General features: G+C 46.0%; 1 protein-coding gene across 6 annotated transcripts in view; it reads right to left on the bottom strand.

Annotated features, from left to right (window-relative positions):
- The window catches only part of Lar (tyrosine-protein phosphatase Lar), a 511609-nt gene that overhangs the window by 47518 nt on the left and 451187 nt on the right, over positions 1 to 12904 (bottom strand). For 4 of the 6 annotated variants that reach the window (XM_077692998.1, XM_077692999.1, XM_077693001.1 and 1 more), the window contains 2 exons: positions 9428 to 9733; positions 315 to 439 (listed from right to left, as the gene is read on the bottom strand). In XM_077692998.1, coding sequence (XP_077549124.1) covers positions 315 to 439; positions 9428 to 9733 — 431 coding nt within the window. The remainder of the gene's footprint in view (positions 1 to 314; positions 440 to 9427; positions 9734 to 12904) is intronic. The other 2 variants (XM_077693002.1, XM_077693003.1) reach the window with 1 other exon arrangement.

The following is a 12904-nucleotide window of genomic DNA, read 5'->3' as shown; positions in this document are numbered from 1 at the left end:
TTTCATTATGGGAATTTCCTTGTCACTGCAATAGCAGTTTATAAGCATATTAAGTCCACAAAACCAGGGAAACGGCTTGTGCCATGTTTAAAATATTCCCAGTAACGCACTACTTGCACTGTGTGGAGTAACATCCGGCTGCGGTGATGAGTCACAGTGGCAACTTCCATTGCCGTTCTTAACTTGTACCCGAGTATAAACTAGTAACCTCACAGTGCTTGCAAATCACTTTGGTGTTCGTTTAAGAGCAAGACAGGCTTAACAGAAGCGTAACACACGAGGGCAGGTTCGAGCGTCCCCGTGCAAATGCTCACCTGCACGTGAATCTGGTATCCGCGGATGAGCCCGTTCCGGTCCCGGTTGGATGGTGGCTTCCAAGAAACGGCAATCGCCGTGCTGTTCAGCGCCGTCACTTTCACCGTTCGTGGCTCTCCTGGAACTGCACAGAGCCCCAAGAGCGCGGGCCAGCCAGATGGGGTCGTCAGTAACGCGCTTCTTCTCTCGCGGGAAGGCCCCCACTAGGTGAGTCTGCTCTCATTCCCCTCGGGACTTAGAGGCCGAGAAAGTAACGCGTCCGCAACCACTTAGCGGTAGATGGCTTTACGCGCTGTGGAGAGTAGTCAAGCAGGAACAAGATTTGGCGGATTACAAGAGTCACTTTCTACTCTGCAGGCTTGACACCACTGGCCAGCGTTTCACTCAGGAACACAATGCAACGCGTTCTTTCATGATTCTTCTCCTTATTTGCTCACTGCCAATAAAAATATTTTTTTTTCAGTGCTTCACAACAACAATTTTGTTCTTGGAAGGCTTGATAAAGAAGTTTCCAAGAGCAGGTGATCGATGGCCCCCCGAAACACCCCCTGGATTATTGCCGATACGTATAGACTTACTCAACTTTCCATCCCTCTGTCAAAAGATCGTCTCAGATTAACGAGCACTTTACTGACAACTCTTGCCTGTAATTGGGGAGTAGAAAATACCTGTGCTTGGTACATTCTTTCCACTTGCAAACACATTATGATGCAAGTGCTGCCACAGCCAGTTTTTTAATTGTGCGCACAACAGGTCAAGATGACAAAAACTCTGCTCTTCACGGTGCCAGCTGCTACAGGTAAGTTAGCGGCCACAACAGTGCCCTTTGCAAAGAACAATGCTTATCGCCGTCATGGCCGTCAATGTAGGATTGGTGACAATGGATCTTTGTTGTTCATCTACGTCAATGCAAGAATTGGCTGAGATGCAAAACATGCCCTTTACAATGTCGGCATTGAAGGCAAGTTCGTTGCCATCATGCTGCCTTTTGCAAGCTCATCACAAAGATACGCATTAACATTTTGTAAATATGACGCAACCATTGTACAGAAAAAATTTGGGGTGATAAGCTGGCACCCTGACAATAAAGAAAAATTGTGTGGTTGCCCGTAAATTTTTTAGAGAGTGCAGTCAATCTCTAAATGTTTACAGCACGTCCGAGCCAAGTAATCTCAAGTATTTAAATGCCTGTAACAGCATACAGTACCAGTCCTTACATGAGATACTTGATTAAAGAGTAGCCCGAGCTACTAATGGTACGCTTGATTGGTACTCCATATTTGAACAGTAAACTAATGCAAGCATTGCTTGTTCAGCATCACCGCTTGGTGCTGAGTGCCATCAAACTGCAAGTTCAGACATTTCATGGATAGCTGTATGGTGTTGAAAAACCGTAGACAGCACAAGTACGATAACCACAGACGAATGCTGTCTGTCTTATCATTTTTTCTTCCCTGGTGCCACAAGCACCACACAAGCTATGGTTAATTATTCATCAAATCCAGCCCTGACAGCGCCAAAATCTTATCCAGTCGGTAAATTAGGAGCTAAGCGAGTCAACACTTTTTGCTGATCAACCTTCATACGGTAATGATGCAAAATGATGAACGATGACATGGCTTTGAAGGAAAAAGTGTGACAGAACATCTATAAGATGAAGGCAGGAATGAGGGATGCAAAGGCGAGAAGTCTGGAAGAAAGAGGTGAGCAGAAAAGGCACTCCAAAAGCACGACTGAACAGGGCACAGCGCACTTAGAGAACAGTAGAATGTGAAGAAAGAAAGATAGAGAAGAAAGAAAAGACAGAGCAGTGTCTTTAATAACAACAGCAAGTCAGATAGGAGACCTAACATCAGGCTGCATCAGTTGGAAGATGCAGAGCACATCCCTCCAACACAACAGGAGTGGAAGAGGCTGAGTGTGGTGCATTGCCAGAAGAGCGCTCAGAGGCTATGTACGGTACATCTATGGTTACATGCCCTTCATGAACACACAGAGAGAGAAGAGAGAAACGACAGAGTACGAAGAGAAGAAGCCAACAATGCTTTTTCTCGTAGGAAAGAGAAGAAATAGAACTGCATGCACTCTCCCGACTACAGGCATGGCAGACCTCTGTGAAAGCCGAAGGCAAACAGTAAGCTGCTATTAACGGCGTAACACCCCATTGTTTCTAAAGAAGACTTCGACGAAAATTTACGCTATTTGTGCAGAGATTATCTCCCCTGGCTTCTTGTAGTACATGTGTAAGAATATATGTGTTTATCTCATACAAACTGTGTGTATACGACAGTCCTTCATCTAATCGCTGGGCCCTGACTCACTAATGTTAATCTCCCTAGATTCTCCCCATTACTCTTGGTGTGTTGGCCAACACCCCCTATTTAGATCAGGGGCTGCACAGAGCGGCCTTCGGTTGCTTGCTATTCGGCTCCAAAGAAGCACTTGGAGTTGCCACTGGCTGCATTCCATTTCACTCTGGAAACCACTCAAGGTCACCCTTGAGGGCTTTCTATTCCACTCCGGAGACCACATGGAATGGCCACTTATTGCACTCTATTTCGAGAACAGCTTGGAGCAGCCCCCAGTTTCGTTCTATTCTGCTCTGGGAACTCAGACTGGCCACTGGTTGCATTTCATTTTGCTTCGGAAACTACTCAGTCATTCGTTGCCTTCTATTCCACTCTGGGGACCACTTGGAGCAGCCCCTGGTTTCTTTCTGTTCTGTTCCAGGTCCCCTCAGAGCAGCCCCTACTCTGCAGCCCCTACTCTACTCTGCTCCAGGAACCGCTTGGAGCTACCACTGGTTGTGTTCTCTTCCACTCTGAGAACCACTCGGAGCCAGAGTTACCTCATATACAGTGGTTGAAAAACTCCCCGTAGGCCCCATGTATCAAAAACCGGTCTGCAGTAGGCCACCCTGCACTGGGGGAAAGCAGGGACAAGCACGGAGCAAGCTGACTAGCCTGCCATCTGTCGGCAGAAAGTTGAAGCACGTAGCACTCAAGTGCTTGCGGCTGCTGCCGTAAGACCCCCGCCCTGCCCCTTCCAAAAAAACTGTGTAACCATTAGTAAACATTACCCAATTTAATGTTTACCAGTTTGAAAAGCGACCTTTATTTTATTAGGTTGTGTTATTACGTAAATGCACAGCAAAGTTCAGTTTTTGGCCCCTAGGTGGCGCACCAATACACTTGCTCCACAGCCTTAACGAAGTAGGGGTGCTTGCACAGCACGGATTATGAAGCGGAGTTTCGCAACTGGTGTAAATTGAAGAACTGTGCTTAGAGTGGCCCTCAGTTGCTTTCCGTTTCGCACCGGGGTCCGCTCAAATCGCCCCAGCTTGCTTTCCATTCCGCTCCGGGTACTGTTCCTCAGAATCTTTCAAACTACATATAGGAACATCGTAAGACGGTAGGATTACCAGCCCTCACATAAAAATAATGCACTCTTCCTAGTAACGTCCAGTGCCTTCATGCACATCGCATCCTCCCAACCCAGTTCCCACTCTACAGTTCGCTTTGATGTCCTTAGCAAGTGACCCTCACTTTCAAGAGGCCTGCCACGGCATGTCAGGAGACACATAAAGAAACAAGATACACCTTTTCACACATGGTACACTTTGCAAAATGAGCCAGCATACAGAAGCAGCGCTTGCATTTTCATTGCGTGACATCTCAATTGGCCATCAAGCAAACTGCGTGTGTGTGTGTGTGTGTACATGTGGTGTAGTCATCCTGGCGGCAACTTATTAACCTTAGATGAAAAGTGTGCAGAAAAGAAAAAAAATTCCTCTGTTGCGGCAGCCGCTAGATTACTGTAGCAATGACAAAAGTGGCAAAGCAAAAAAAAAAAAAGAATGTTGAAATTAACTTGGCAGACTAGCAGAAAAAAGAAAGAGTGTTTAAGAAGTGGTGGACATGTCGCAAGATACACCTTCTTTTTTTTTCACAGTTTCGTTTGTTCAGTTCTCTGGCAAAACGTGTTTTCTCTTAACTTCTTCACAAAAAGACGTCTCAAGCTCTGGGTAACATGTCAACGTGAAAAATTCTGAAAGGTGATTGTGAGGAAGGCACAGCTGTGTTGAAAAAACTCTGCCTTCACAAGGTTTGAAAAAGGAAGAAAGTGTGACAGAGGCAGCAAAAAAGAGCGCAAAAGTCGCACTTGCAGTCACTCCCTTTTTTGCGACAAGCGTCGCTGTCGCGTGTTCAAAACCACCTCACATAGTAGCAACCCACAAGCACAGCAACTGCACAACAAGTACAGGAAGCACCAAAAAAGGGGCAAGCATGTGAGCTGCTTCAAAAAGAAGAAAAAAAGAAGCAGGATTTGGCAGAAAGGGAAGAGATCGCAAGTCGGGCACAGTTGACAGCCACGGACAAGCACAAAAGAGAAAAAGAGATTGGTGACTTCACCGGGAATTCGGGTTATTCACCGCCCCTAATAGGCTCTGGTATTCCTACCAGTCTACCAGCGGCATACATTTTCCCTCGAAAATGTGAATTCCCGAATTCCCGGAAAAGTAAAGAACAGCTCGCCAAGGCGTAGACAGTATAACCTGCGGTGGTTGGGTCGCTTCAAAAACTCCGTCTGTAATTCCCTGAACCCAGCAGAGAGAGGGAAAGGGCTGAAAGACGGTGAAAAAAGGGGTAAAAAGACGAAAAAAAAAACTTCAGAGGAAAAAGTGCGTTAGTCGGAGAGAAAGCCGCAGAGACGAAGAAGAAGAAGAAGAAGAAGAAGAAGGAGAGGCGAAGATGGGGTCCTGGCCAAAAAATGTCCGGCTCTCGCTGCCGTCGCACGCTTCCTCTGTCGGAAGGAGTGGGTTGGTGAAAAAGGGGGAAAAAATGGGGCACGGGTTGTGGCGTGGTGTCACTAGCTGTGCGTGGTGTGAGTGGTGTGAGGGGGAAGTGAATGCTACAAGCTAAGGACTCGAGGAACGAGGGGGTACAACAGCGACATGCGACCCACAGTGCAGAGCGGACGACGTCAGAAGGCATGCTCCAACAATGTTGCTACCCGGGGCGGACAAGCCAGTGCAAAAGGGGTACACAGCTAGCGGAGAAAGGTCGAGGCATTTGGCATAAGGCGCAGTTTTCCAAACAAAACAGTTTTTGGTTTATGTAGGGGAAAAAAAAACAAGATAGCCACGTAGTAATGAGATTTCGGAGACTGCTAAAATCCCCAGGTGGTTGAGATTACTGTATTTTCGTGCGTATAACCCGCGCCAAAAGTGTGAAAATTTCAGGGGTGAAGTAGAGGTACGGATTATATGCGAGGTATTTTCTTTGGTGCAGCTTCACCGCAATGCGCACTGGGCTGTGATGCCCTACAGCAGTAATGGCGACTACGCCACTCTTATCCCATTTACAATACTTATTCTGCACAAAACAGCTCAACAATACACCAACCTGAAAAAATGTATGCGGCAAGTCATCTAGTTACGTAGTCAGCAAAATAAGTTCTTTTGCATAAACAAATGCATAATATTGCTTGAGTAGTAGATTTGGTCCATCTTCTTACGTGTAAAATATGAGGGCAATACGCGGGGATATATTTCTTTTGTTCATCGACGGAAAGTGGGGGTGCTGGTTATACGCGCAAAAATACAGTATTTTTGTAGCCTTTCACTACTGTGCATTTCTAAGCCCACATGTGGCTTCAGCATTTCAAACTTCCATTTCAACTTTGAACACTGCGTGAAAACTGTAACGTTCATTGTCAACCAAAAGCATGTGGCTAGCTTTGTGGCTCATCGGCTCATTGGTTACGTCAGAATGACATTAAGCAACACGGAGTAAATGTTGTTGAAACATAAGAATGCCAATGATTTTCACAGGCAATGCCAAGTGCCTAGACCGGGGTATGCCACGGCAGCTGTCACAATACGACCAGGGATGGTGCACAGAGACAAAAAGAAAAGGGCAGAGCAAACAATGTACAGTGGCACAGCTGGATGTGAAATAGATGGGCTCCATTTCTAATTTTGTGAACTGCTGAGGTCACAAACGCACAAAAGTGCTCTTCTTTATTATTATTATTATTAATTTCTTACAACGAGGCTGCTCTACAGTTGCCAAAATGCTCTGTTGGAGATACTGACAATAGCTCCTTCAAACCATTTTGATGAACCACAAAAGAGGCCACTCAAAGAATGGAGAAGATACACCAACGTGCGTCCATCAAACGCAAAGGATGACCCATGCTTGAAAAACAAAAAGGCTGCCTGTGGAAGCGAGACCATAAAATGTCTCCGTGTTGGTACTTCAACGCACTTGGGAACATTTTTCACACTCTTTAATCAACACACTAAACGGGCATGCAGCATCAAGTTCTCAAGATAAGGAATGAGCCTTAAAAAAAAAAAAAAGCTAGCTGTAAGGTATCAAGACAAGCATCCAATGCTGCACCTGATAAAAAAAAAAAAAGAGAGATTCGAGAAGGCTTTTCCTTTGCTGGACCTGCAAATTTTTGTTTCATTTTACATACGGATTCACCAAAATTACATAAGGACAAGATAAAGGCCAAAGTAGAAAGGCAAGAAGGAATTCACTTTTATCAGCAACCCTTCACCCTGGATGCAAAGAAACAGAAATTAAAGGCTAAAGATTCCCATTTAAAGGAACCCTTTTCTTCCGTTTTTTTTTTTAATATCTGAACTCAACAATTTCCCATCTAGCTGACCACTGTAATAATTGCACAAAAAACGGTTTGTGCAACGAGTGAAAGGCAGGCAAGGCATGGTGGAAGCGGGTAGGGAGCAAGATGTACGAAAAAAAAAAAAAAAAGATCAGTACAATGAGAAATCACAATTACAAAATAGAAAATTAATAAACCACTGAAAGAAAAAAAAAAGAAAGCAGGCCACGTAACGAAGACGGAGAAAGGAACATGAATGACAGCAATAATGTAGGGGAAAGAAAAACCAACAAAAGAACTATAAATATTATAAGAGACAAAGAACATGACTTAAAAAAAAAAAAGGCTTCCAAAGTAAAGCAGCAAGAAATGAAAGCATGCCACTGAAATGTATAAAAAATAATTCTGAACAAAAATAATTCTGGACTAAATGGAAATGGCAAGATAAACTAAATCGGAGAAAGAGGTTAACCTACCCGAAATACAAGAGGCACCTATATAAAAGAAAGGCAGAAATAAATTAGGCGCCGTGAGAACAAATCAAGCCTCAGATGATTTGTTCCAAAGGAACGCAAAAAAAGACAATGCAACGAGGGGAGGTGAGTTTTGGCAGGAGGTCGTGAAGCTCTGAGAAAAGAAGTGATAAGTAGGCCTAGAAAAGCAGTGAACTGAGAAGAAGGCCAAAATTGGTTTATGGGAAGTTGTAGATGGAAAAATGTAAAGGGGGGGGGGGGGGGGGCAATAAAGTGAAGGAACGCTTAATTAACCGGATGTTGAAATCGTAAATAAAATGTTTCCACTTTCATTTATACGAAAGAGAGAAAAGGAAGAAAAAGATCTTTTTGAAAGAACACAGGACAGGAAAGGCAGACGGTGCAGAGAGCACAAGTGCCATAATTGAGGTCGCAAGGATTGGGAAGACAGCCTCTTTCATATACTAGTACTTCCAGCAAGCCTCAGTTTTCGCACCTCATTGACGTAGAAATTAAGTATATGTTTAAAAAGTCTTACACCGTGCTCATGCTTGGATTTCTGCCAGTATATTTTGCCCCTCTCCACAGCAAACATGCTTGGTGAAGAGAAGCACTTCACAAAAGAAAGATTGACTAACACGGCTTCTCATATGACATAACTTGAGTCTAACACTGTTACCAAGTACTATCGTACAATGTACACGGCTACATTAATGGAACGTTCATCTTTCTGCCAGTTCATAATCCTTGCCAGTTATACGGCGCATTTCTGACCCCTGCGAGAGACTGCCGGAATTCTACCCTGCACCTAGACACAATCGAAGCATCACTCTTTATAGCTAGCTTTACTGAGCTTGCTTTGGCCACAAGTGTAGACTGTCGGCACTTTAGTCAGTTTCATTGCTCGGCTGGAGTTTTGTTCTGTTCTTCTAAGGGGGGGTGAACAAAAGGCCAAAAGATGCCAAATGCCAAGATTCCCCACTAGCAGGGCCTGTTTAGCTCTCATTTTGTCATTTCCACCGTTGACCCAACAATAAAAATCCATCAGCCCCATCAGATAAGACCTAATATATCCAAAGCACAAAAAGGTTAGACTTGTCTCAAGATTACTGAACAGGAAAATTACTGTTTCATTCATTTGCTAACACTACAGCTCACTTCCAAGGGCACATAAGAAATTCACCGGTGGAACTGACTTCCGGAAGAGACGGACACGAAACATGCGAGCCTTGTGTTTCAGGTCAGCTGGCTTGAGGCTAGTTTTGAGTCTCATATCTGAGGCTAGCTGGAAGCAAGAACCGTATGTCATCTTATGACACTGACCCTATGTCACAACCCCACAGCTGCTTTATGGCCCGGTCGTGTGCACAAGCGCTGTTTACGGACACAACACACGCGACTTCTCTGTAGGCTTAAAGAAGTACTGCAAGGGGTGTGCAGTAGCCGCATTTTGCTGCTTTACTTCTAACCTGTGCAAAAAAAAACCCACAGACGCCAGGATTTTCCCTCGATGTGCGTTACAACAGAACACCTTAAACTGCTGCCCTGAACAAGTGAGCCTCATAAGGAGTATTTTTGTATTTTGTATCTACGAAAGGAAGAGGCGCTAAAGCACACCCCTTGCAATGAAAGAGGCTTGTCGGAATAGGGAGAGGCAACTAACCACTACACATCTCATTCAACCCATTGCGAAACTTTCCAAGATGATAATAACTCGGATAACCGGCCTTACATTTTGATCCCAAAGCTTTCCTGCAATTTAACCGCCGCCTATTCTCTTTGAGCGAAGCGTCGCCGTAGCAAGCATTTGGGACGCCTAAACGCCTAACAGCAACACTCGGCCAAGGCTCGGCGCTCACGCGCATGCGACTCGGAAAGCTTCGCAAGCGATTAGCACGAAGCTGCCAGAGGCAACGGGAAAGAGAGGAAGGCGATCGGGAGGGAGGAAAGAGATGACGGGAAAGGGTGAGGAGGAGAGGAGAGGGGAGGGAGGGGGCCGGACGTACCGTCCTCGTCGGTGCGCACGAGGACCTGTGGGGAGGCGGGCCCGTCTCCGACGGCCGTGCCAGCGAGCACCCAGACGCGGTAAGGAGTCCACTTGTCCAGCCCCGTGACGGTGTGCGAGAGCTCAGCGGGGCCCTTGAGCGCCTCGTAGGGCGCCGCGCCGGGCGCCGCGTCCGCGCGGACGTACTTCACCTTGTAGTAGGTGATGGCGCCGTTGTGCAGCTCTCGGGGTGGCGGCTCCCAGCTGATTCGCAGCGAGCGAGAGTCGAGAGCGACGCCGCGGACCTGCTGCGGCGGCGCCCCCGGAACTGCGAGCCATGCACGCGTGGTGGCATCGAGGGAGGGGAAAGGGGAGGGGGAGAGGAGGGTGCGCTCGGGTTATGCGATGACACAGCGGGAAGTGGTGCACTCGGGAAGAAGAAGAGGAAGAAGAGGCGGCGGACTGTCGGCTGTGCGGCGAGCCAGGGGGAAGAGATGCGATGAACAGTGAACACAAATGGGGTGAACAGGAAACCCAGTCGTCGGGGTTTCCCCGAAACTTCTCCCTGCGGTGCCATTACGCTACAAGTCGACGACAGAGCAGGCACCTGTACTATGATTGCGCCAAAAGGCGAAGTAACGCCGTGGCTTAGCCACATATTGAAAGAACCTAAAAGACACAACAAAGAAACTCCATTCTTCAAATGTAAATTGCTTTCCCACACGTCTTCTCTAATCCTTCTCTGGTGGCATCTATGTATCAATGCACTTATCTCCGCGCACGATGACAACAGCTATTGTGGAGTCAAATCTACCTCTTTATTACCCTGCTAGAGGAACTTGAGCGGCAGATAATGGCCAAGAAAAATAAAGGTAAGTAGCCTAATGGCTTACAACACTGAAATACGAGATCCCTGGCAAGTACAAGCAATTTTTACAATACACACTCAATGCCGTTGCTATTTCAGCCACTAGCACGTAATTCATTGCCAATTATCCTTTGCATTGTCATCAGCCCCACCAGCTGAGTTTAGTAGCTTGTTTAATTTAAAAAAAAATAAAGAATGATCAAGTGTACACTCGTTTAAGGGCATTCTACAACTACACTGGCTTCAAGAATGACGCTATGCAATTCTGCCGTATTAAGATGAACCCTAATGCTTCTAATTATTCATATAGTTATAAATTTGCGATGTGTGCGGAGCCCCGCCACAGCTCAGGACAACATGCAGCCCCACTTTTGCTGCGCTTCAACCCTTTGATTATCAAAACGATATCGCAAAGCGGAAATGAAACACTTTGCAGGCATGAAATCACAATGCCTTTCATAGGGGACGAGACAAACACAAGAAACTTCTTGCTGGTCCATTACAGTCGCCGACTGATTTTTCGGACACCCTATTTTCCAAACTTGCCTGAATATCCTGACTCTGCCATGGCACTGTCACGTGCTTCATGGGGTCAAATTATAACAGTGACCGATATTTAAGAGATTGGAAACGCTTCTAGTTCGATTTTCCGGACTTTTTTTTTCGACCACGGGTCAAAAGCGGACGAACACACAAACAACATCGCTGCCATTTCGTTTTTCTGCAGCCTCAAACCTGCGTTGCATGCGTGTTGGAAGCTGATCTCGCATTTAGCCTCGACAGCAGGCACCACTTGCTGCGCCATCCTGCGAGCCGCATGGAGGAATGAAGTCAGTCGTCAGTCACCACGGCTGCCGTTTATTCGCAAATGGTTGGAGAATACTGGTGTGCAAGCTGACCTATCGGTACCGCAACATAGTGCCCCGCAGAAACAGATTGACAAGCTTTTCAAGCCATTTGGCAAATAGAGCGACTTTTAGGGGCGAAGCCCCTCAGGGGCTCGGGCTGTTGCTGTCTCCTGTCGTCGTCGTACTCGTCGTCTCATGCAGTCATGGTACTAGAACACCGCGACACTCGTCTACGCCTCGCGCTGGAACGCTTTGTGCTTTGAAGACACGAGACTTTTACAGGAAAGCTGCATACCTTTACAACGGTTTCATCTCCATTGGCAAAAACTCCGAGGCGCCAAGAATACATTTATACACTGTACGGTTCAGCCCTCACTAGGTTTCACGCTAGTGGCCCTGGATTTTTTTTTCATGCGACTTCATTTTTTCGAACTTCCCAACTTCCCAATTTTATGGACGCTATCCCAGCCCCTTGAACATCCGAAAAATTGTTCGCCGACTGTACTACATCAGTGTAGCAAAAAAAAAAAAAAAAAAAAGAGTGTTGGCTACTAATTAAACATAATTCATAAGAATTATTTTTAATTATCCTATCCTTTTAAAGCTTTAAAGCTTCTTGAAGATAGCATGCAGGCAGTGCGCACATGGGTGCGTGTTCTTGCCGGTAAAAGGCGTCGAAACACCGAAGGCAGAAAGGAATGCCAGCAAACTGCAGACACAAAAAAACTGCTCAGCCAGGGATAATTCCAAGAAATATGCAGGGATGGTCGCTTGCTTCTCAGCTTGCATCGCAGAGGTTCTGAAGTCAGCTCCACTTCCAGGCTTCGATGCAGCATTCTTCCAGATGCTCTCCAAATTGTAGGCACAGCTCTGTGGTCTACGGAGGTGTAAGGCTCTGCTATACTACTGACATGTTTGGTGTGCTATGTAGTAGCAGACACGGGCTACCACCCTACAAACCAGCAAGATTGCGACAAGCAACTACCATTCCAGCTTTCTGGGATGCAGCAATCTGCACGACATGGGGAAAAAAAAGCCATCACCTAAAATTGTAAAATTAGTTTCAGGCAATGCATCAAAACACCACTTCCTATATAGTGCATTCGCCAGCGTTCATAGTATTAGAAAATACGACTGCAATTTTACGACTAACACTGTTTCATCTATTGTTCCTCCAAAAACAGCTAACTATCTCTAATTATCTTGGGAACTCATTGATTGACTCAAAAAATTGTGGCATATTTGAAATCAGTGGGGGGAAAGCAGCAAGACTGACAAGTTTCACAGAGTTTGGTTAAAATTTAAAAGGAATTGTTTTTAAGACCCATTCCCCCCTGTGCAGCAGCTGCAACACAGATAACCACAAATGTTCAGGACATGCTACTGATAACTTTAACGTGCCACAATGAAGAGCACCCACGTACACCTTATGACGTCCAACCAGTTTTTCACCTGCAGTCAGAAACGTCACCAGTTACGCAGGTGAAACCCCTATCGCCTGCACAATTGAAACTTAAAATGCTGGCTCCCACATTGGTGCCAGCAATGAAGAAAGAAACACAAGGGAGAGGCTGTACGTCGGCATGCACCAGAAAGGATGCACAAGTGTAGGCTTCATGGCAATGCTGACAGAATCTCCAATCTTCAAGGAAAGCAGACAGATGCAGCACGTTCGTCGATGACAGTTACTTTCCGAGACATTGAAAACAGTCCTTTCTTGGCCCACCAAACAACGGCTCAGACCTTAACAAAGTCCATCTCAGTCATCATTGCTGACTCTGCC

This window comes from Haemaphysalis longicornis, unplaced genomic scaffold (genome assembly GCF_048455015.1).
Source record: "Haemaphysalis longicornis isolate Haplotype H1 unplaced genomic scaffold, Haemaphysalis longicornis Haplotype H1 scaffold_12, whole genome shotgun sequence".
NCBI lineage: Eukaryota > Metazoa > Arthropoda > Arachnida > Ixodida > Ixodidae > Haemaphysalis > Haemaphysalis longicornis.
This window is presented reverse-complemented; position numbering and strand designations above follow the sequence as displayed.